This window comes from Numenius arquata, chromosome 5, assembly GCF_964106895.1.
Source record: "Numenius arquata chromosome 5, bNumArq3.hap1.1, whole genome shotgun sequence".
NCBI lineage: Eukaryota > Metazoa > Chordata > Aves > Charadriiformes > Scolopacidae > Numenius > Numenius arquata.
The window spans coordinates 44,979,732-45,001,449 of NC_133580.1; the positions used below are offsets into that span (position 1 = coordinate 44,979,732).

General features: G+C 69.9%; 2 protein-coding genes across 3 annotated transcripts; one reads left to right on the forward strand and one right to left on the reverse strand.

Moving 5' to 3' along the window:
- Positions 1 to 863: 863 nt before the first annotated feature.
- On the reverse strand, positions 864 to 5,138 carry TLX2 (T cell leukemia homeobox 2). The gene is made up of 3 exons (XM_074147896.1): positions 4,352 to 5,138; positions 1,570 to 1,807; positions 864 to 1,080 (listed from the first exon to the last, which is right to left on the reverse strand). Exons 1-3 carry the CDS (start codon positions 5,136 to 5,138, stop codon positions 864 to 866), a joined length of 1,242 nt encoding a protein of 413 aa, XP_074003997.1.
- Positions 5,139 to 14,843: 9,705 nt separating this feature from the next.
- Positions 14,844 to 19,630, forward strand: PCGF1 (polycomb group ring finger 1). 2 transcript variants are annotated; one of them, XM_074147658.1, is made up of 10 exons: positions 14,844 to 14,964; positions 15,353 to 15,459; positions 15,747 to 15,852; positions 16,095 to 16,247; positions 17,523 to 17,594; positions 17,781 to 17,889; positions 18,473 to 18,506; positions 18,726 to 18,812; positions 18,900 to 18,980; positions 19,445 to 19,630. In XM_074147658.1, exons 3-10 carry the CDS (start codon positions 15,765 to 15,767, stop codon positions 19,490 to 19,492), a joined length of 672 nt encoding a protein of 223 aa, XP_074003759.1. In that variant the 5' UTR covers positions 14,844 to 14,964; positions 15,353 to 15,459; positions 15,747 to 15,764; the 3' UTR covers positions 19,493 to 19,630. The 2 variants fall into 2 exon arrangements, with proteins under 2 accessions (XP_074003759.1, XP_074003758.1); XM_074147657.1 differs by lacking the exon at positions 15,353 to 15,459 and having other exon boundaries at positions 14,854 to 14,964.
- The last annotated feature ends 2,088 nt before the right edge of the window (positions 19,631 to 21,718 follow it).

A 21,718-nucleotide genomic window follows, 5' to 3' on the forward strand; every position in this document is an offset into this window, starting at 1 on the left:
CGAGGGCAGCCCCACTCGAGGGGGCTGGTGCAATCCTTCGTCATGCAGGGGCACCCCAAGTCCATCGTAGGGTGCTGCAGGGGCACATCCAGGCCCAGGGCCTCAGGGAGCCGGCAGACTGGCGGGCGTCTGGGGGCCAAGAGTGCTGGGGAACCCAGCCCACAGGGCAGACCAGCCCAGTCCATCAGTCTGTCACACCTCTGAGGGGGGCTGGGTGCTGCAGGGCCAGATTCCTTGCCCGGCCTGGGGGCCGCAGCTGGAAGCCGGAGCTGGAAAACTCCGACCAGGGTAAGGCAAGTGTGTGCAGGTGGTGCAGACTCCACAGCAGCCGCCGGCAAGGACAAGGGGGACCTCCCAGAATCAGGAATGGGGGGTTCTGCCCCGCACCCTGCTCAGCCTGCCCTGGCTGGGACAAGGGCTGTGGCCACCACAGGGGGAGAGGAGCCTGGCCCAGCCAGGAGAGCCGCTGATGGGTGGGCACCAGGTCTTGAGCAGCAACCACCCAAGGAGCTGCCCCCGGAGCCCTGGGGAGGGGGAGGGTGGACTTGCAGAGGCCCGCACACTGGCAGGAGCCCATCCTTGGGCTCCCCATGGTGTCCGGGCAAGGGACTGCCCACAGCAGTGCTCCAGGCAGGAGTCCAAGCAGGGGTCGGCAGAGTTTTGAGTCCAACCGCAAGGAAATATGCGGGGTGGCCAAGGCGGGACCCAAGAGGGCTGACCCATGGCAGGGAGGGGGCTGCCGATGGGGGGGTCTCCCGGGAAGCAGCAGCCCCCTCCCTGCCACGGGCTGGAGGTGTCAGGCTCAGACCCCACCACTGGCTCCCACTGCCGCCTCCTGGCACGTCCACGGCTCCCTGGGGACCTCACACCACAGAGGCCACCCCTGAGACGGACGTCACCTTGTTGTCCTCAGCCCAGGGCTGCAGGTTCTGCAGGGCGTAGAGGGAGGAGTTGTGCATGCAGAGCGGGTCCTGGGGCAGTGGCTGGCTCAGGCTCTTCTGGAAGGCCTCCTGCTGCAGGTGCAGCATCAGGCGGTTGGCCTGCTGGCGCTCCGCCTCGCGCTCCTCCGCCGTCTGCCTCCTGCCAGCACACAGGGCTCATCTGGCACTGCCCCACTGCCCCGCAGCCCCATCCTTCTCTTGGCGATGCCCCTTAGCCTCTGCTCTGCAGCAGTGACCTGCCGCCTCTGCCCACAGTCTGTCCTGCCGCTGGCACTGCTGTGCACCAGTCTGGCAGTGCCCCACAGCCTCCACCTCACAGCCCCATCCCTCTCTCGGCACCGCTGTGGCAATGCCCCGCAATCGACACCCGCAGCCCATCCCGCTGCCGGCACCGCCGTGCACCGGTACCACAGTGCCCATCAGTCCCCACCCACAGCCTGTCCCTCCCTCGGCACCACTGCGCCTCACCCAGCCGGGCACAGGGGTTGCAGCGGGGATGGGCACCCCATCTCTCCCCAGCACAGCCTCTCCCAGGGGATGACAGCCATGGGGAGCGCTGGTGCCAAAGGGGGGCGGTGGGTCAGAGCTGTGGGGGCTGCGGCAGCCGTCTCAGGCCCAGCCCTGTTACCTCCACTTGGTGCGGCGGTTCTGGAACCAGGTCTTGACCTGGGCGTCCGTCATCTTGAGGGCCTTGGCCAGAGTGGCACGCTCGGCCGAGGCCAGGTACTTCTGGCGGTGGAAGCGCTTCTCCAACTCGCAGATCTGCACCCGGCTGAAGGAGGTGCGTGGCTTCTTCCGCTTGGGCGGCGTGCGGTTCTGGTAGGGGTGCCCGATCCGCCGGGTCGCCGCGAAGGGCGACAGCGCGGCTGTGGGCAGAGGGGGGGTGAGGAGTGGCTCAGGGGGGCCATGGGCTGGGCAGAGCCCCTGCTGAGGGCAAGGCAGGAGCAGGCACAGCCCAGGCAGCATGGTAGTCCTGGAGGGATGTTCAGGGCCACGGGGACAGGAAGGTCTGGAGGGGTTGCCAGCGCTGCCTGGCAGAGAGGAGAGGAAGAGGAGACCCCGAGTTGTCCCCACCTGCTCCCACAGCCCAGGGATACACTGTGCAGCTCAAGATGTGGCAGGACGGCCCATCCCCACCCCACAGCCACGTCCCCATCGCTCCCCCAGCCTGGTGGGTGGAGACCGGAGCCAGCGGGGCAGCTGGGCAAGCCCGGTCCTAGGGCTACTGTGGGGCCAGCAAGGCTCCCAGCAGCACAAATCCACCATTACCCATGTGCTGAGCTCAGCCGCAGCCCCAGAAGAGCCATTGCGGTGCTGCCGGGCGTCCCAGACCTCCCAGTGAGGGGACAAAGACCCAGAAGCCATCGGGAGGCAGATGATGTCTCCCTCTGTGTGCCGACAACGTCCAGCTGGCTGCCACCAGCTGCCCAGGTGCTGGGGGCTGGGGAAGGGGCTGTCCCTGCACAGCCGGAGTGTGAGCTAGGAACGACAAGGCCAGTGTGCCGCACCCCAGCCCTGGATGCAGCGAGAGCCACAGGGAGCATCAGGGAACGAATGTGTGTGGAGGAAGGTGAGAGCTTGGTGGGGCACAGCCCCCAGCTCCCGTTCCCCTCCTGCTCCGGCGGTGGCCCATGGCCAAGCCACGGCCCCACTGCACCATGGCCCTTGCCGGTGCCACCAGTGCACATGAAGGCTGCGCATGGCTGAGCCCATGGGGCCATCATGGGGCTCCACCACCCCAGGCTGCAGGGGCGTGGGGCAAGACCCCAGAGCAGCCCCAGGGACAGCCTGGCGCCTGACAGACTCTCCCCGTGAGACTCGACCCTCCCTCCTGCCAGCACCCAGGCAGGCAACGCGGGCAGGAGGCCAGCCTGCCCGCCGGCAGGGGCGGACATGGTTGACGCAGGTGGAGCCACGCAGTCGGGGGGACGAAGGCCCCCGCGCCCCCTCCCCGTGCGGGGCGGCCCCTCGCTGGGAACAGATGCTGACAGCCCTCAGACCACCCCAAGGCCAGTGGCGCTGAGTGATGGTTGTGGCTGGGAGACCCCGTACTGGGGAGGGGCCGCCCCGTCCACCCACCGCTGGCGCCAGGCAGGAGACGGGGACGTCACCCGCCACCCCTGTGTGGGGACGGTGCTTCGTCACCGCTGGGATGGCGGGGTGGGCCGGGAGGCGAACCTGGCTCTGCTGGCGCCCGGGCTGAGCCCCCACAATCTCCAGCCTCCCACCCCACATGGCCCCAGTGCCCCCGCAGCCAGCGCTCAGCCTCCAGCCCCACGCAGCCCTCAGCCTCATCCCCACATGGAGCCGTGCGCTGCGGACGTGGCAGCGCCGCCATCTTGGGAAGGAGCCGAGCTGAGCCGAGCCGAGCCAGGTCAGGGCTCCCCAGTACCTGCATGCACCCAGCACACAGCCCCAGTGCCCAGCACCCCAACCACAGCACCCCACATCTTCTCTGGGTGCAGCAACTGACACCCTTGCCCCAGCACTGGGTGCTCCAGCCGCTCAGCTCCCATCCCCACCGCCAGCACAGGGACCCTGCATCGCCTTCCCGACACCTGCATCGCCACCCGCCCTCCCCAGCCCCAGCACGCACCATCCCAGCCTCTCCCTCGGCACTCGCACCCTGTGCCCTGCACCCATCCCCACATACATGGGTCTCCAAGTCCCATCCACAGGCTCCCCATAGCCGGGCCCCATGGGGACCCCCACCGCCTGCCCCCATCCCCAGGGGTACACGGGACAGGGGCACCTGCTCCTCACACCCAGCTCCACACGCAGATGGGTTTTGCCCATCTGCAGCCCCACAGCGGGTCCCTGCACCCTGCTCCCGACACAGATGCTGCCCCCACCCTGCTCCCTGCATCCTGGCTCCCTGCACCCCGCAACCCCTGGCAGCATCTCCATTAGAGGTGGGATGGAGCCGGCTCCCGGTGCCCCCGGGCCCAGGGAAGGGACTGGACACGGAGTAGAGCCCGAGGCTGGAGCACGGCAGGACCCCCCCGGTGCTGCTCTGAGCCGGACCCCGGCCAATCCCTGCCCAGAGCTGCCGGGAACAGGAGCGGGACCGCGGCGGAGCTGCCGGTGGCTGCACTAGCCCCAGACCGCTCTCCGTGGGCCCCGACGGCGGCCGCTTCCCGCGGCGGCGAGAGCCCGGCCCGGGGCACGGCAGCTCCCAGCGCGGCGGAGCGAGGCAGGCGGCGTGCGAGGACACCGCGCTGCGGGATCCGGCGGACCGCACGACCCCCGACCAACGCCGACCGGTACCCGCGGGCAGCGCGGTCCTGGTCTACGCCCGCCCCAGCCCCGCGCCGCGCCCGCCGCGCCGCCGGAGCCACCGAAGCCGTCGGAGCCGCCGGTAGCCGTCGGTAGTCGTCGATAGCTGTCGGTAGGCGGCCCGCCACGCTCACCTGAGAGCCGGTCCTTGGCGATGCGGCGCGTCGTCTCCATCCAGGGGAAGGTGAGCCCCGAGAGCCCGGGCACCGGCGGCGGCGCGGCGGGCGGCGCGGCGGGCGCGGGCCGGTGCGCCGGTACGCGGATGACCCCGGCGGGCGGCGCGGCGGGCGCGGGGGTCACGTTGACGCTCACGTTCATGCTCATGTTGAGGTTGTAGGAACCGAGGGAGCAGGCGGGGCCGTAGCCGCCGCCGTAAAGCCCGTAGTCGGGCTCCCCCGCCGCCCGGGCCACCCCGGCGCCGCCGCTCGCAGGCTCGGGTCCGCCGAGGATCTGGTCGATGCCAAAACTGATGGGCTCGTGTGGCGGGGGGCCCTGGCCGCCGCCCTCCCTCGCCAGCGCCGCCGCCTCCATCGCCCGGCCACGCTCAGAGCCGGCGGGGCGCGGGCATGGCCGGGCCGCCTGCGGCCGGGGGGCGGCGGGGGGCGGCGGCGGGCGGCGGCGGCGGGCGGCCCCGCGCAGGGGCGGGAGAGGGGGTGGCTGGCTCGGTGCGCCCGGTGCGGGCCCGGCGGGGTTGGGGAAGGGTCCGGGGCAGGGTCCGGGGCAGTGGCCAGGTCCGGGGCATGGCCCGCGGCTGCTGGCGGCCCCGGCGCGGGAGCGCGGGTGCGCGGCGGGCCCCGGCGGCGCGCGCTTTTCTGCCCCGCTCCATCTGAACCTGCCAAAATCCCAGCCGCCCGCGCCCTGATTGGCGGCCGCCCCCCGTGATTGACAGCCCCGCGCCCCCGGGGGCGGGGGCTCGCGCATCCCGGGGCCCCGCCCCGCCACCGGCGCCCCCCCCCGCCGCGGCCCCGGGTCCCCGGCCCGCCCGGCCTGCCTCCCGCCGGGTCTCCCGCACCGGCTCCGCTGCGGCCCCGGGGCCGCCGGCTCGGCCCGTCGGGCCCCGGGCGCACGACGCCCCGCACGGCCCCGGGACGCCCCCCGGTCCCGCCGCGCTCCAGCCCCGTTCCTCGACGACGGGGCAGCCGCCAGACGACCCCCGGCTCGCAGCAACGAAAGGGCGGCGCGGGGCCCACGGCAGCCGCCGCGATACCGGCACCGCTCCGTGCCCCGGCGCAGCCCCGGCTCCCCCCGCCGTCCCGTCGGAGACTCCGGCAGCGTCGGGGCACACAGCCGGGGCCGCGCCGTCCTCCCGGGCGCACAGGGCCGCGCGTCCAGGGGCGCAGCGCACGGAGGCGGCCAGGGCGCCGTTATCCTGGATCCCGGGGCGGACGGACCGGCACCGTGCCCGCCACTCCCGGGGCGCGCAGGCTTCCTTCCCCGGAGGCGCCGCTGTCCGGGCGCACCGAGCCCGAGCCCACAGAGCCCACGCACCACCGAGCGAACGGAGCTCCCCGTTCAGAACGACCTCCGAGCCGCCGCTCTCGGGACACAGACCCGAGGTTTGCCCCGAGGAGCCGCTCCCGGACGGACCGCGGTTCTCCCGAGCCGCCGGTCCCGGGGCACGGACCCATCCGCCGTTCCCGGCGGTACGAAGCCCGCTTCCCCCGACCCCGCCACTCCCACGACACGGACCAATATGCCCTTCCCGGTAGCAGGGACCCTCTCTCCCGGGACACGTATTCCGATTCCCCCGATCCGCCGTTCCCGGGGCACGGACCCATCCGCCATTCAAGTTGGTACGAACCCCTCTTCTCCCGACCTGCCGTTGTCGGTAGCACGGACCCCACTTCCCTGGAACCCGCCGTTCCCGGGACATCGACGCCAGTTGCGCCGACCTTCCGTTCCCGGGCCATGGATTCAGTTTCCTTCGGACCCGCCGTTCCCGGTAGCACGGACCCCATTTTCCAGGGGCCCACCGTTCCCTGGTCATGGATCCTGTTTCCACCGAGCCCGCCGTTCCCGGGTGATAGATCCCGGTTCCCCCCACCCGCTGTTCCCGAGTCACGGACTCCGGTTCCCACAGACCAGTTCCTGGTAGTGCGACCTGCGGTTTCTATTAAACCAGCCGTTCCCGGGACACCCATCCCGGTCCCCCCGACCCGTAGTTCCCGGGCACGGAGCTCAGACTGGTCCCGTCGGGACGCTCGTACCTGGCTCTGAGGAGCGGGGCCGGCTGCAGTCCCACCGGGTGCCCGGGCGCGGGGTGCGACGGTGCCGCTCGGGGCGGGCTCGGCCCCGGCCCCGGCCCGCGGACCGGCCCTACTCCGCAGGCGGACGGTAACGGCTACCGGAGAGCGGTACGGGCCGGGCCGGGCCGGGCCTCCTGGAGACTATCCCGACAGCCGCTCCACGAGTGAGGGGTCTGACCCGTGGGGCGCGGCTGTGGGGCGGCGGGGCGGCCCCGTGGGTCGGTCTCCGCAGGTCCCGGGCTGGGGGTCCCGGCTCCCGGGCAAGCAGCAGCTCGGGGCGGCGGGTCACGGCTCCGGGGCAGGGGCCGGCGGGGGGGGCGGCCGTCCGGCCATCCTGGCGCCACCGGTCTGGGGCAAATGACATTACCGGGGCCTGCGCCTGTAAATCACGGCGGCACCGGGAGCCGCAGCTGCCGCACCCCAGGGGCACTGCACACCCCGGGGGCACCGTACATCCTGGGGGCACCGCACACAATGCCCTGCATGTCCCAGGGGCTCCGCACGCACTAGGAGCACCAGGTGGACCCTGGCTCAGCCAGACCTGCTGCAAGTGTGGGGTGACCGTCCCTGCTGCCATAGCTCCTCCAGGGTGTGGGGCCACAGGCACCCAGGGCTGCACACACTCAGCCGGCAGCGAGAGGTGGTGATGTACAAACACACAGCTGCACAGCTGACTGTACATACACAGCCTACAGCACAGCTGCACACACACATGCTGCACAGCATGGATGCACACGTACACACACATACACGCGTCCGTCCCCGCCAGGCCCAGGCTGGGCACACGCTGCCCTGCCCGATCCTCGTGCTGTGCTGAGCTGGCTGTGTCCACATCCCACCGCAGTGCTGGGCAGGCACAGAGCTGCCCTTTTCCATGCTGGGGACACTTTCCCTTCCCGCTGATCCCAAAGGACCCCCGTGCCAAGGGTGTGGGTCCCTGTGTGCCTTGGCAGAGGAGGGGGACACTGCACTCTGGCCTGCAGCACCATGACCCTGCCCTGTTGGGGGCCCTACCAGGCTGAGCCCTGGGAGTTTCCCAGCATTTCTTTACTCATGGCCTGGCAGGTGCCGGGAGAAACCTGCCCAGTGCTCTGGCTGCATGCGCACAGAATGGCTGTGGCTTTCCCACCCGGAGAGAGTCACTGGCTGTGGGCCTGCCATGGCAGAGGGGCTCACTGTGCCCCATGGGGCGCAGCCAGCATTGGCACTGGCGCTGGTGCTGGTGCTGGTGTTGGTGCTGGGGTTGGCCCAGGCCCCATCAGTGCCTGCCCCGGCCCCGAGCGGTGGTGGGGAGGAAATGCCTGGTGCTGGGGGAGGGAGGAGGCAGCAGGTTAATTAAACCTGGAGCAGGAGGCAGATGTTTGCCGTGCCCAGGGGCTGGAATGCTGCCGATCCCAGGAGATGGATTGGGGGGCAGGTGACAGGGCCGGGGGCAGTGTGGGCTCATGCGGGGCCTGCCTGCACCATGGTCCGCCCCGCACCCACAGGGGTCTGCTGGGCAGCACCCCCAGCTGGGGTCTCGCTGGGTGGGTGCTCCCCCCGGCCCCTGCTCAGGGTGGGACCCTAGCGCCCAGCACTGGCTCTGGAAGGATGGGAGGGCTCCGCAGCTGGGGGCTGTAGTGGGTACCACTAGGCAGGGGGGCTGGCAGAAACCACTGCCCAGCTCCCTCCAGCACCAGGGTTAGGGCTCCTCCAGGATGGCACAGGGCAGGGAGAGCCCCGAGGGCTCGGCAGGAAGGGCTGAGGGTGCTCAGAGCGTCGGCAAGCCCCATTCCACCCTGGCTGTGGGTGCAGGGGGTCACCCTTCCAGGAACCCCACTGGTCCCCCGCCCCCCACTGTCACCTCTTCGTGCTGCTGGCCCTGACTGCCCAGTGACCCTCATGCCACCAGCAGCTGGGACAGGGCCATCTCCCCATCCCTGCCCCTGGGGTTCCCAGAGCCACTATGCAGCCTGAGGCAGGGGGGCCACACAGGGTCTGGCCCCCAGCTCCCCCTGGTTCTGCCTCTATTCCAGCACCACACAATCAGCGAGGCCTCAGGCAGGGAAACCCCAGTGCACCTGCACTGGAAGAGCTGGGATGCCCCCCTACGCACCAGTACAAACACACTCCTCACTCCTTGGCCACTGTGTGCACCCCTGTGGTCCCCAGCGTGTGCTCCCTCCTGCCCACAGGGCTGGACCTGGGGGTCCTCACAGGGCACACGGGACTCATCCCCACGCCAGGGCAGGAGTGAGACCTGGCACCTGGGTGGCAGGATGGTCAGAGGGGACATGACAGAAGAAAATGCATTTGCCTGTTCCAGGTAGGAAATCAGCCTTCGGCGGCAAGACTCTGCTTGTGGCCACTGTGGCACCAGGTCCTGCTGCCATCAGAGCTGCACTGGCTCCTGCAAGGTGTGGAGCGGAGCTGCCCCCCAGTATCCCACCGCTCTGGGCCCCCCACACCATCGTGGGGCCCCCCAGTGCTCCACATAGCCGACTTGGGAGGCAGGGGGGTAGGCATATCGGAGCCTGACCCCCACCCTAATCCACAATGGGGGTCCCGTCGGCAGCACTGCCTGTTCCCTGCAGCCACCCCAGGAGCTGCCGGGGCTCCTGTATCCCTCCCCCCGGGTGCCGGCTCCTCACCCCATCCCCCACTGTGCCCGCGGGTGCCCGTAGCCCCAGGGCTGCCCATGACAGCTGTCCCCGCGGGCCGGCTGTGCTGGTGTCCCTGTCCCCCGGGGGACTCCTGCCGGGCTCAGGTGTTGCTGCCGGGGCAGGAGTTATTAAAGCGGGTCCCTGCCTGCCCCTCACTGCTGACAGCCCACTCCCCGCACGCCGGCCAGCGCACGGCAATTAAGCGGCGGAGGCCTGGAAGGGCCCCACGTTACCACCGGCAAGATGCTGCCAAGCCGCCCGCTCCCGCCCGCTCCCCCCCGTAATCTCATTACCGCTGGACGTCCCCTTCTTCCTCCCGCTTCCCCCCAAACCCGCTGGCAAACTGTAGGGACAGTCAGCTCCTCTCTGGCTGCTGGGTTAATTCTGGGCTAATTAGATGAAGCCAGCCCAGATTGGATTACTTTAGCCTGCATTTGGTCCTCCAGTCCTTGGCTTGCGGCTCCCGGGGGAGCTGCTGGCGCCTCCTGCCTCAATCAGACACTTCTTAACCGCATGAAACACTCCCGGTGCCCCCCGCCGCCCGCCCCAGGGTGGGCGCCGGCACCCGGCCGGGGTGCGCGGGGTGAGGCAAGTGGGGCTGGGACGGAGACGGGACGGGGCCGGGGCAGCTGCCGGGGCAGTTGAGGCAGCACCGCGCAGAGCGAGAGGCGGCCCCGCCGGCCGAACCGCGGGCTCCCGGGGCCCCGACGGCCAGAGCCGCCCCGGCCGGACGTCACGGTGGCCATCGGCGTCTGCGCGGCCTCCTCGGGGAGGAGCTGGGTGCGACGGGGACGCGCGGGCGGCGGCGGGATGACGCCGGCCCCGAGCTGCTGGGGCGGTTGCTCCCCGCCGGGAGTCCCCAGGCTGCAGCCCCCCGAGGTGGGGGACAACGGAGCCGTGCGTGCGGGCAGCCCCCCTGCCCCGGCGGGTGCTGGGAGCCCGGGCTGGGGGTGCAGCCTGAGCCTTCCCCTTCAAACCCACCCACCGGCCCCCGGTGGCAGCTGCCCTGGGCTGGGAGAAGGGGCCGGGGGAGGGCAAAGGAGGAGGCGTGGGAAGCGGTTGCTGCCTGGGGTGGGGGAGCCCTGCGTGTGAGGGGGCACCTACCATGGTCAGCTCTGACAGCAGGGTGGGCGCCGAGCCCCTCGGGCCTTCAGCGGGACAACAGCGTGGTGGGGGGAGGGACTGGGAGTGGGGTGGAAGGTGGAGCCGGAGGGAGTCCTGCAGGAGTGGGGGGCATGCATGGCTCCCGGGGCCCTTTGGCTGCGGGCAGCCGGCCAGGCAAGGAGGCTGGCAGGATGGGATGCTCTGGTCCTGCTGCCCATCTCGGCTCCTCTGCCCTGGTCCTGCAGCACAGTGGGGCCAGGGCCAGTGTGTGGGAACTGCGGGAGCTGCGGGCAAACACGCCGAGCTGGCCTGGGGCAGATCCATCCCAGGCCTGGCCATCCTGCTGAGATCCTCTCCCACCTTCCAGCCAACTCGGTGGTCCTTGGGGTGCCTGTGGCCCCAGTCCCATCGCCATCCCTGCCTCCCCCGGGGCCTGGCACTGGCCAGGACCCTGCCAGGGGTCCTGCCTGGTGCAGGGCTGTGGGTGCCAGTGCTGCTTGTCCCCGCGGGCCGGGGTGCCAGCGGGTGCCAGCGGCCGTGGCTGTGACTGCCGCAGGGCCGTTGACAGAAGCCGTCGCTCAGAACCTCGTTATCAAAGGCCGAGGGCAGGTAATTGGATTCTGTAAATCCAATCAGGTGCATTAGGCAGGAGTTCAGTCCATAACCGCCCAGCCCCCCGCACCGCAGCCTGCCATGGCCCCCTGCCCACCCTGCCCATCCCTGGCCCCTGCTGGCACCAGCCCTGTCCTGGTCCCACCAACCCTGGAGCCCCCCATGGGGCCAGGACCCTGCATGTGGGGCTGGGAGAGCGGCTCCAGCCATGGGGACCCCCCTGTGGGGACTCTGGGATGGGATCCTGGCTGTGGCTGTGCTGCACCCTCCCTGCTGCCCTGAGCTGAGTCCGGATGTGGCCCCCACCTGCCTGGCCCGGGAGGGGACCGGAGCGCTGCTGCCCCACGCCACTGCGGTCACAAGTGTGTCCGGCCTCGGCCTCAGCCCCAGCCTCACTCAGCCCCTACGAGGGGCTCAGCCGGGAAAGCCCCCGGCAGGCGCTTACCAGAAGGAGCCGCCCAGGCCCCACGCAGCTCCGCAGCGGAAATGGAGCTGAATATTTGAGCAGGTCTTTGCTAAAAGCACTGGCCTGCCCAGCCCCGGAGCCTCTCTGAGGCTGGGAGAAGTGCCGGCTGCCGCCCAGGCATTAATTATTTATGGAGAGATGGAGCTGCGTGGCCTCAAGCATGCCAGGCTGGCAAGCACCGCCCCAGGGAACACCAGCTGCCAGGCACACCGGCCACTACGCCCAACACCAGCAGGGAACATGGGTGGGCAGCCTGTCTCAGCACTGTGGGTCCCCCAGCCCCTCTGCAGCCCCCCATCTCCATGGGTCCCATGCCTGGGTGGTACTGCAGATGCCCTGCAGCCCCACACCTCACCCAGTATGGGGGGCTTGCACCACTGGTGTGAGCGTGTGGAGATAATGAGCAGGGGGGGACACTATGCGGGGGTCACGGGTGCTTGTGCACAGGAACAGGTCCTTCATGCAGGGGCATCAGCTCAGGTGACAATGGGTGCAGGTGTGTGGGGACCTGGTGCTGTGAGCATGGGGGTGTGTGTGTGATGGGGCATGCAAGGAGACAGCATGCAGGGCACAGGGAGCCCCATGCCAGCATGAGCAGGTCTCACAGGGACATGCACCTGCAGGTGTGACTGCCAAGGGCCGCTGGACACTTGCACTGCCTGGCACACTCATGTGCCCATCCCTGCCCTGGTGCCCACTTGCCAGGGGTCAACCCATCCTTCCCAGCAGAACTGCCTCACTCTGCCATCACCACCACAACCAGCCTGTCCTGCTGGTCTGGGACACAGGGGTGCATGGGGTGTGCACAGGGCATGCACGGGGCTGGGCAGTGGGCAGGCAGTGCTCAGGGCTTTCAGTAGTCCTGGTTCTGGTGCTGGGTGCAGTGCTGGTGCCAGCACTCAATGGGGTGCTGGTACCAGTGCTCGCTGTGGTGCCAGTGCTGCCGCAGTGCCAGTGCTCGCTGTGGTGTAAGTGCTCGGTGCTGGTGGCCAATACGGAGCGGTGCTGGTGCTGCTGCTCGATGGGGTGCTGGTCCCAGTGCTTGGTGCAGTGCTGGTGCTCGGTTGTGGTGCCGGTGCTCAGTGAGGTGCCAGCGTTGGTGCAGGTGGTCAATACAGTGCAGTGCCGGTGGTCAGTATGGTGCAGTGCTGGTGCTCAGTGGGGTGCTGGATGCAGTACGGTGCTGGCAGTGAGTGATGCTGCCCTGCCCCAGGGCTGCGCTGGCCCGGCTGTGACCCCCGCAGCCCCCAGCCCGCCTGTCCCTCCCAGGAACTGCTCTTGGCAGGTACAAATGGGGCCGGGCCCTCCCCAGACACGGGGGTCACCCTGGCCCCAGCCTCATTTCTCACCTCCCGGCAAGGACAGGCTGGAGGGGCGGGCAGGCTCTGGCTGGCAGTGGGTGGGAAAGTTACGGGGGCCGCAGTCCCCCCGGCGTGGGGGGGCTGGTCCTGCCCGCCTCTGCCCATAGGCACCCCAGCACTGGGGAGGGGACCTGTGCAGCTCCTGGTGAGGTCCCCTCCGGGTGTGCGGGTACTGTAGCCCGGCCACACACCGTGCCTGGTTCTGGGCAGAAGGCAGGGACAGGGGGGTGGGCACAGCGGGGATACCCCAGGGGCCAGTGCTGGCTGCACGGCACGGGGCCAAGTTGGTCATGGGGGTCTGAGCCAGCCTGGCCAGCTGGGCTGGGCCACAGTGGCTGACTGGGACCTGGAGGAGCTGAGGTGACAGGGGCTGGGACACAGATGCTCTGACCAGGACCAGGAGGAGCTGAGCTGACCAAAACCGGGACTTTGACCAGGACCAGGACCCATCCAGGGTCCAGGTGAGCCAAAGGGGCCAGCCTCTGGCTGGTCGGTGTGCCGCGGAGGCTGGTGTTGACAGTGACAGTGCCGCCTTACCCATGGGCCCACAACCTCCACTCCCCACTGCACCGGAGGCACCCTGGCTCCGTACACTCAATCCAGGGGAGCAGAGGGCACATCCCCGGCGTGGCCGTGATGAGCCAGGCTGCTCCTGAAGGCAGTGCTGCGATGGAGCCCTGCGGGGCACCAGAGCCCCCCCCATTAGCTCTGCCCCTGCCCAGCTGGGCCCTGGCCACGGCCATCAGCCCGGGTGCCAGCGGAGCAGGGCTGGCAGAGGAGCTCCGGGGGGCTTGCCTGGGCCAGGCCGGTGGGAGACGGCATCATTTCGGCTTCGCTGGGATTTAATCACTTCCCGGGAGCCTCCCGGGAGCGGGGACAGCTCGGCTGCGTGGCTGATGAAAGCGGGGTCGCAGGGAGGGAGGGGGGGAATATTGCCGGTCAGGCAGCGGTTGCCGGCCCCGGCCCGAGGGTCCCGCCGTGCGCCCCCACCCCGCGGCCGGCAGCAGCCGCCCCCCGCGCCCGCCCGGTCCCGGGGTCCCGGCGGGGGCCGCGCAGTCTCGCCCGCGCCGGCTGCCCCCGCCGTCTCCCCAGACGGCACTTGTTGCTCGGGATTGGAGCAATAATCGTAACCATAACGAGCCATTACGGCCTTTAACGGCTTCTGCTTTGCATTAGCGGGGCCGCTCCTTCCCCTCCAGAGCCCTGATCCAATCACCCCCCCATTAGCGCGGCTCCAGGCTCCGGCGGGCTGCGCCAGGGAGACCGCCCGCCCGCCCCGCCAGCGCCGGCGGCACCCTCGGCATCCCCCGCCCCGGCAAGCGCCGGCGGCACCCCCGGCACCTCAGCCTGGGACCCTGCACACACACACACACACCCCCCAGTACAGCCCTCTGCACCCACTGCCATCCAGCCCAGGGTCCTCCTCTCCCGACCCAGCCCTCTGCCCACCCCCCACCAGCCGAGCCCCCTCCGCCCGCTGCTCCCCAGCACAGACCCTTCCGCCTCCCACCCTCCCCTCGCATCCACCGAACCCCAGCTCGGCCCACTATCTGCGCCCCCCCCCCCCCCCCCGGCTCCGTGCGGACCCTGCAGCCCCCGGGGTCACTGCTGGGGGGACCCGCACCCCGGCACAGCGGGGCCCAGCCCCACCCGCACCGGGGCGGGGGCGGAACAGGACCCCCGGGACCACCATTCCTCCCCCCCGCCCCCGGTTCCCCACGCGGAGCTCTGCTGCCCCCTGGCGGCGGCCTGCAGCACCACGCCCAGGCAGCGGCGCTCTGATTAGCGGCGGCTGCTGTCTGTCAAGAGAGCGCGCCCCCCGCCATTGGCCACCGGCGGGGGGGGGTTCCGCCCTCCCCCCAAAGCGGGTCCGGGGGCTTCCGTGACTGCTGCCCGCAGAAGGGCGGCGGAGACCCCTCGGTCCAGGCTGGGTTGGTCGGGGGTGCTTTGCCGCCGAGCGCCCCGGGCGGGCCCTGCGCTGCGCGTCGGGGTCGGGGTCAGCACCGGGGTCAAGACCAGCACAGGGGCCAGCACCGGGCCGCGCTCCCCGCCGCGCCCGGCAGGGGGCGGCCGCGCTCTGCGCCGGCCCGGCCGCTCCCGGCATGCCTTGCAAGCGCGCGGGGCGTGGCGGGAGCTGTAGTCAGCGGCGCGGGCGGCGCCGGCCCGGCCCCGCCCCACCCCGAACCCGGAAGTGCGCGGGGAGGCGGAGGAGGTTCTAAGATGGCGTCGCCTCCTCAGGGGGGCCCGATGGCGATCGCCATGCGGCTGCGGAACCAGCTCCAGGCCGTCTACAAGATGGATCCGCTTCGGAACGAGGCGAGTGGCGGCGGGAAGCGGCGGCGGGCGACGGCACCGGGCCGGCGCATGCGTGGGCGGAAGAGGGCGCCGCGACGCCGCTCGGGGGGCGCCGGGGCCGCGCAGGCGCCGTGCGGGCCGCCCCGCGCATGCGCCGGGGGACGCCCACGCGGCGGAGGGGCGGGGGCGAGGGGCGGGGCCAGGTGTGAGGGGCGGGGCGCAGGTGAGGGGCGGGGCCAGGCGCAGGTGGAGGAGTGGGACCAGCGGGCGGGGGGGCGTGGCCAGGCGGGAGGGGCGTGGCCAGGCGCTGGGGTGTGGCACAGGTGATTAAAACCCTGCCCTGGCTGGGGTGGAAAGGATGGGATTGGGGACTAGGGATTGTCAATGCCAGGTGGCCCCATCCCTGCAGGTGCTGGGCCCCACAGCTTGAGAGAGGGGCCAGCCGCATCCCCGCACCACTTCACGGTGGCAGCTCCGCTCTGGGCCCCAAGGCTGGGCCGTGGGGCAAAGCCATGGGTGAGCTGGGGAACAGGGTGAGTTTGGGCACAGGGTGGCTACTCAGGGCTGCTGTCCCGGGAGCCTGGTCTCTTTGAGTCACCCTGGGGGGGTCCCTCTACCTGTGCAGAGGTGGGAGCTGCCCACAGTCCTGTGTGCTCCCTGCTGTGCTGTCCCTGAGGGACCTACCCTGCTGTCCCTGGGGGTTCCTGCCAACCATAGGGTGGGTGGGGGCTCTGTGGAGCAGGCAGGGGCTGCTCTGGAGGGTCAGGGACTGGGGGCTGGGTGATGGTGGCATATCCCTGCAGGAGGAGGTAAAGGTGAAGATGAAAGAGCTGAATGAGCACATCGTGTGCTGCCTGTGTGCCGGGTACTTCATCGATGCCACAACCATCACTGAGTGCCTGCACACGTGTGAGTCCCTGTGTGGGGGTGGCAGCTGCCTGTGCAGCAGTGTGGGGTCCCGTGGGGTGCCTCCCGGGCAGGGACCAGCAGAGCCTCCCCTGCCCGCTGGCAGGTCCAACACTGCCCTGGGACAGTGGCTCCTGCCTGAGGGGCCCAGGAGGATGTGTCCTGCTGGTCAATACAGAGTGTCTGGAGGTATGGGGCTGTGCCACTGTCCTGGCCTCCCCAACACCCTCTCCCCCTGGCTGCAGTCTGCAAGAGCTGCATCGTCAAGTACCTGCAGACCAGCAAGTACTGCCCCATGTGCAACACCAAGATCCACGAGACACAGCCGCTGCTTAACCTCAAGCTGGACCGTGTCATGCAGGACATCGTCTACAAGCTGGTGCCCGGCCTGCAGGAAAGTGAGTGTCCTGTCTGGGGTGGGGCAGGATCTGGTGTTCCTGGCATGGGTGTCCTCCAGAGTCTGGAGGGAAGCTGTGAGGGGAGGAACTGGACACTTTTTGGAGGCACTTCCTTGCTGGGTGTGGGAGACTCTGTGGGTCAGGGTCTTCAAAATGCTGCTGACTGCATCTGTGGTGGCTGTTACAGCCTGGCTGGGGAGATGGGGCTGGAGCGGGGGGTGGGGGGCATCTAACCAAGCAAAAATAGACCTAGAGCAAGGGAAAAAGCATGACAAATGGCCCTCACCCATGGAGGCAGGTGTCAGAGAGCTGCAGGCACCGTGCTTGGGAAGCATGTAGGACTACTCAGGGATGGGGAGTGGAGCAAGGTGGGTGCTCAGCACTGGCACTGCACGGTTTGGGAAGTTCAAGTGCAGAGACCCACGGGAGGCTTTGGCAGTGCTGGGGCTCTGCACCATTCTCTCGGCCATGCTGGTGGGTGGAGTGACTGCAGGGCTTGGTGGGGAACAGAGCAGGGAGGTGGGTGCTTCGTTTAACCAGCTCGGGTCCCTGCTGTCGGTGCTCGGACTCCAGCAGCTGGCTGTGCTCAGCACAGCGGGGCTGAGGTGTGGGGACAGGGAGCTGTGCAAGTCGGAGCTGCTTCTGCAAGCAGTGTCCCTGGGGCCAGGCACTGAGTGACGGCGCGATGAACCGACAGTCGATGGTGGTGAATGTAAAGCAGCACGCAGGGAGGGCAGCCCCCACACCGCAGGCGCAGCGGTGGGCTTGAGATTAGCCACTGTCACTCGGGGCGGCACTGGGGATGGTGCTGGGGACACCTCTCTGGAAATGTCAACCTGCTATGGGGCACTGGGCACTGCCACAGAGGGATGGAGGCCTGGGCTGGATGGAGGGGGCACAGCAAACATGAAGCGTGGGCTCTGGTCCCCCACCCTGCAGCAGAGAGAGGAAAAGTGTGAGGAAGATGTCAGCAGAGATGTGTCTGTGTGGGCAGGGACAGGGACAAGGATGGGGACGAAGACAGGGCTAGGGCTCCCTGGCCCACAGTGGGGGATTGGTGGAGACCGCCAGGGGCATGGAGGAGGTGAATGGAGAAGGAGGGTCTGGGCTGCTGTCAGCTGGTTGCCAAGCTGAGGTCAGAGCAGTGGGATGGGACAGGGGCAGCCTAGGGGTCTTCACATCTAGGCACTGTGGGGTGGGAGGGAAGCCCTGCTGGGCTGGGGGGGATGTGGAGCGAGGGGGTGTCCCTGAGTAGCGCTCGCCTCTCGCCCGCAGGTGAAGAGAAGAGGATCCGGGAATTCTACCAGTCCCGTGGCCTTGACCGAGTGACACAGCCCAGCAGCGAGGGTGGGCGCACTCAGGGGTGGCATGGAGGGGCCTGGGGGCAACCACCCAGGGGGGTGTGGGGTTGGAGGAGGGTGGAGGGTGTCTCACTGCAGTGTCTCTGGGAGCCCGCCATGGCAGTCAGGCAGTGCCGTGGTGCCGGCGGGGCGGAGGCGGGCTGACTCCTGCCCCCTCCCCACATCTCCCCAGACACGGTTGGGGGCGACCCCATGGGGCTCCCCTACAGCACCTTCGATCACTCCCGCGCCCACTACTTCCGCTACGACGAGCATGTCTCGCTCTGCCTGGAGAAGCAGAGGTGAGTGCTGGCAGTGCAGGCAGGGCTGTGGGATGCCGGCAGAGCTGCTGCCCCTTGGTGTGGTGGGGAGGGGCACCGGGGTGGCACTGGAAGCTGGCCTGCGCTTGGGGTATAGCAACATCCCATGCTTCCACCTCTGTGGACAAGGTGGGGGGACCTGGCTGAGCCAGGGGGGCTCCTGCTGCCCCTCTGGAGCTGCCCAAGCTCTGTGTGTCTGCGCTGGGGCTGCAGCCCTGCCCGGTGGCTGCCAGCGTTAATAGCTGTCAGAGCGGGCGCTGCGCAGCTGTCTGTCTGCTCCGACAGCAAAGTCAATAAGCGGCAGCTCTGGGGGCTGTAATGGGATCGATGGCTGCAGCTCAGCTGCCAGTCCTGGCTGGCGTGCCGGCCCCGTGCCGCCCAGCCAGCCCCGGCTCTGTGCGTGCGTGATGGGCTGGCGGGGGGGGAACAACATCAGGTGGGGGGTACCCAGCCTGGGGCAGCACACACCTCTGCATCAGGCTGTGCCCAGGGACGGGGCAGGGGGTATGGCCCCCCACCTCCCTGTGCTGGAGCTGGCAGGCTGCCCCTTCTCTTCTCTCCACAGCTCCAGTAAGGACAAGAGCAAGGCCGTGCTGCAGGTGAGCGGGGGTCCATGCAGCTGCCCTGCCAGTTCACTGGGCCCCAAGCCCCTGGGGTCTGCCCAGACCTGGCCCCACAGCCCTTGCTCTGGGCTCGGCTTGGTGCATGGGGTCCCAGGTGGGGTGGGCAGAGGGGAGCTGGGGCCTTGCCACCTGTTGGCAGTGGTCCCACGGGGCTGGGGGCACCCACACCCCCCTGACTTGCTGTGCTCCTTGCAGCAGAAGTACGTGAGATGCTCCGTGCGGGCACAGATCCGGCACCTGCGGAGAGTCCTGTGCCACCGCCTGGGGCTGCCGCTGCAGCACGTGAGTGGGATGGGGGACAGGTGGGGGTCACAGGCCCTGGGTTGGGGTCACAGGGGGGCCCTCCTGATGCAGCCTCCCTGTGCATAGGTGCAGATCCTGTTCAACAACGAGGCCCTCCCCGACCACATGACGATGAAGCAGCTCTGGCTCTCACGCTGGTTCGGCAAGGTGGGTGCCCTCTCGGTGGGATGGTGCCCCCTGCCCATGCCACTGCACCTCTGCCACAGAGGATTTACCCCCAGGGGCCCCATCCTGGGCTGAGGGGCTCGGTGGGGTCTGGCATGGGGAGAGCTTCCCCAGGAGGGAGCTCGGGGCAGTGCTGTGCTGAGGATGTGGCGGCGGAGCGGGTAATCGGTGAATCAAGGATGATTAATGTCGCTCGCTGGAGCGGCGACCCGGGGCGCCCAAGGCCGTGCCACAGCCATTCCAGCCCGTGGTTCCCGCACGGGTCAGGATGGTGATGGGCCCCAGAAGGAGTTGGACAAGTTCACGGTGCAGCCTGGGCCCCTCCATGCTGTCTGCCCTGCGGGGAGGGGTCGCTCCTGCCTCCCCATGGGGTTCTGGGCTGGGGTAGGGAGTGTCTGCCCTGGGGTGGGGGTGCTGGCTGCCCTGACCCCCTCCTTGCCTTGCAGCCGGCGCCCCTTCTGCTGCACTACAGCATCAAGGACAAGAGGAGGTAGGGGCTGGGGGCGGGCTCTGCCCCCCCGCCCCCTCCCCCCCGGAGCACAGCCCTGCTCCTGCACCCTCTGCCCTGCTCCCCCTAACTTAATACACCTCCTGCTCGAGTTTATTTTTTGAATAAAACTGTGGAAAATCCCCCCTGGGTCCTTCCTCTGTCCTGGGGGCATTGGGCACTGGTTGCTATGGGGTCTCTTAGGAGGGTGGCTGAGCTGGGGGCCCTGCTGAGCCCCCTTCACCCCCAGGAGTAGGGCTGTATGGGGGGAGGGCAGTGCCTTGCCGCAGGGCTGCTGCTGGGGGAGGGATATGGGGTGCATCTGCGGGGGGGGGGGGGGGGCAACACTGCGTGGGGGAGAGCCATGTGGGGGTGCAGTGTTGGTGGGGGGCCCTGGGGAGTGGGTGCAGCATTTGAGGGGGTGGGGGGCTAAGCTGTAAAGTTCAAGTGTTGGGGGTGCAGAGCTTGAGGAGAGGCGGGAGGCTGGGTTGCAGGGCGGGGGGAATGCAGCCCCCTCCCCCGTTCCTGCGCGGCGCGGGGGCGTGCAGCCCCTCGGCCGAGCGCAGTTGTGCGGGCGCTCGGCAGATTAATCACCGTCACGGCTGCCTGGCGCATGTCCCGGCCCCCCCCCCCCCCCAACCTTCCCCCCCCTCCCGCGCCGCCGCCGGTGCCAGAATCCCAATGAGGAGTGATGGGGAAATAACACGCCTGTCGCCTCGGCGCAGGCTGCGCGCCCCCCCGCCGCCCGCACATAATGAGCCGTAATAAAGTCATGGGCCCTTTGATTGCCTGAGCGGAGCGGGGGGGGGGGGGGGGGACGGGGCGCTCCCCCACCCCCAGCTCCCCAGCGCTCGCCTAATTAGCCCGCTATTGTGGGGACAATATCGCAGCCATCTGGGCCGCTGCCGGAGCGCGGCGGGGTCGGGCGTGCGGCGGCCCCGGGCCCAGCTGCCGGCTCGGGGCGGCTCCGTGCTCTCCCGGTGCGGGGGTCGCCCGGTGCGGGGCTGGGGCCGTGCTCCCCTCGCCCAGGCGCTGCAAACACGATCCGGCGGCTGCGTCCCCTATTCCCGTAGGAGGAACAGGTGCCGGCTCCCGCTTGTCCCGGCTCTCCCTGGAAAGCGGCTACGGAGGGGCCCTGCCCGCGGGCATCGGGTGCCCTCGGACCGGTGGCCCGGAGCTGAGCGGGAGGTCCCCGTGGTCCTGCTGGGGAGCCCCGGCCCCTCCGTCCTGTCTCCTCCAGGCGCCCCGTGCCCCTCCCCCCATCCCGGGGGTCTCCAGCCCCGCGGCCGTGGCCCGTCCCTCACCCCCAGCCCCGCACCGCGGCTGACCCCGCGCCCGGGACCCCGCGAGCCGCCGTCGCCGCCGGGGGATCCGGTTACCGGCCCCTCTCCCCGGCCCAGCTGTCGGCCATCCCTCACTCGGGGGCGGCCGCGGCCTCTCCGTGCCGAAAACCCCTGCTAAGTACGTGGTGAAACGCGGGCAGAGGCCAGGGGTCAGCGAGACACTCGGCCCGGGACGAGGATCCCTGTCCATCTGGGGGTCCCGGGGCTGGTGGGGAGCGGGGGATGATGTGTGTGTCCCCCCGGCCTCACAAATGCTCCGCGGTGCCTGGGGCTTCCCCGTGTCGGCTCCTGCCCGGCAGCCCCGGGGTGCTGCGGGTGCTTGGGGCCCGCCGGCACCCCGGTACAGCTTGGCCGGGCTGGGGTCCGTGCCCCCTCCCCCGGCAGCCACCGGAGCCCCCATTCCCCCCTGCGGCAGCCGGAGCCGGAGGGGGGCGGGTTGGGGGTGCATGACGGGGGTCCCAACCCGGGAAGCGGGGAGGGCAGCCCGGCCGTGGGAGCGGGCGGGTGGGTGGATGGACGGATGGATGGATGGCGGGGCGGCGGGGGCGACGGGCCGCCAGGAGGGGGCCGTCCCCGTGTCTTTCAGCAGCGGCTCTGGCAGCCGGTTACAGACGGCAGAGCAGGAAGCGGGAGCGGGGCCGGGGAGCCCCCCGCGCCCCCTAGCCCCGCGCCCCCTTCACTTATCAGTGCCGGCCGCGGAGGAGCCTAATTCAAACCAACTGCGGGGCTGACGTTGGTAAATGAGCCCCCGCCGGGACGGGAGCAGGGGCAGGCGCGGGGGTCGGTGCCAGCAGCCCCCTGCCCGCCGTCCAGCCCGGCCCCATGGCCCGCCGGGGCCTGGATCTGCACCGTGCTCCACCCCGGGAGGGAAGGGGAGGGGTCCAGCGGGG

Bases quoted from the DNA above. Each gene is read 5' to 3' on its own strand.
- TLX2 (XM_074147896.1), bottom strand. From the start codon at position 5,138: ATGCGCGAGCCCCCGCCCCCGGGGGCGCGGGGCTGTCAATCACGGGGG. The intron at 1,808-4,351 runs GTGAGCGTGGCG...CTCTGCCCACAG, and splicing joins CGCCAAGGACCGGCTCTCAG to CCGCGCTGTCGCCCTTCGCG. The intron at 1,081-1,569 runs GTAACAGGGCTG...GTGTGCTGGCAG, and splicing joins AACCGCCGCACCAAGTGGAG to GAGGCAGACGGCGGAGGAGC.
- PCGF1 (XM_074147657.1), top strand. From the start codon at position 14,869: ATGGCGTCGCCTCCTCAGGGGGGCCCGATGGCGATCGCCATGCGGCTG. The intron at 17,595-17,780 runs GTGGGCGCACTC...ACATCTCCCCAG, and splicing joins GACACAGCCCAGCAGCGAGG to ACACGGTTGGGGGCGACCCC. The intron at 18,507-18,725 runs GTGAGCGGGGGT...TGCTCCTTGCAG, and splicing joins AGAGCAAGGCCGTGCTGCAG to CAGAAGTACGTGAGATGCTC.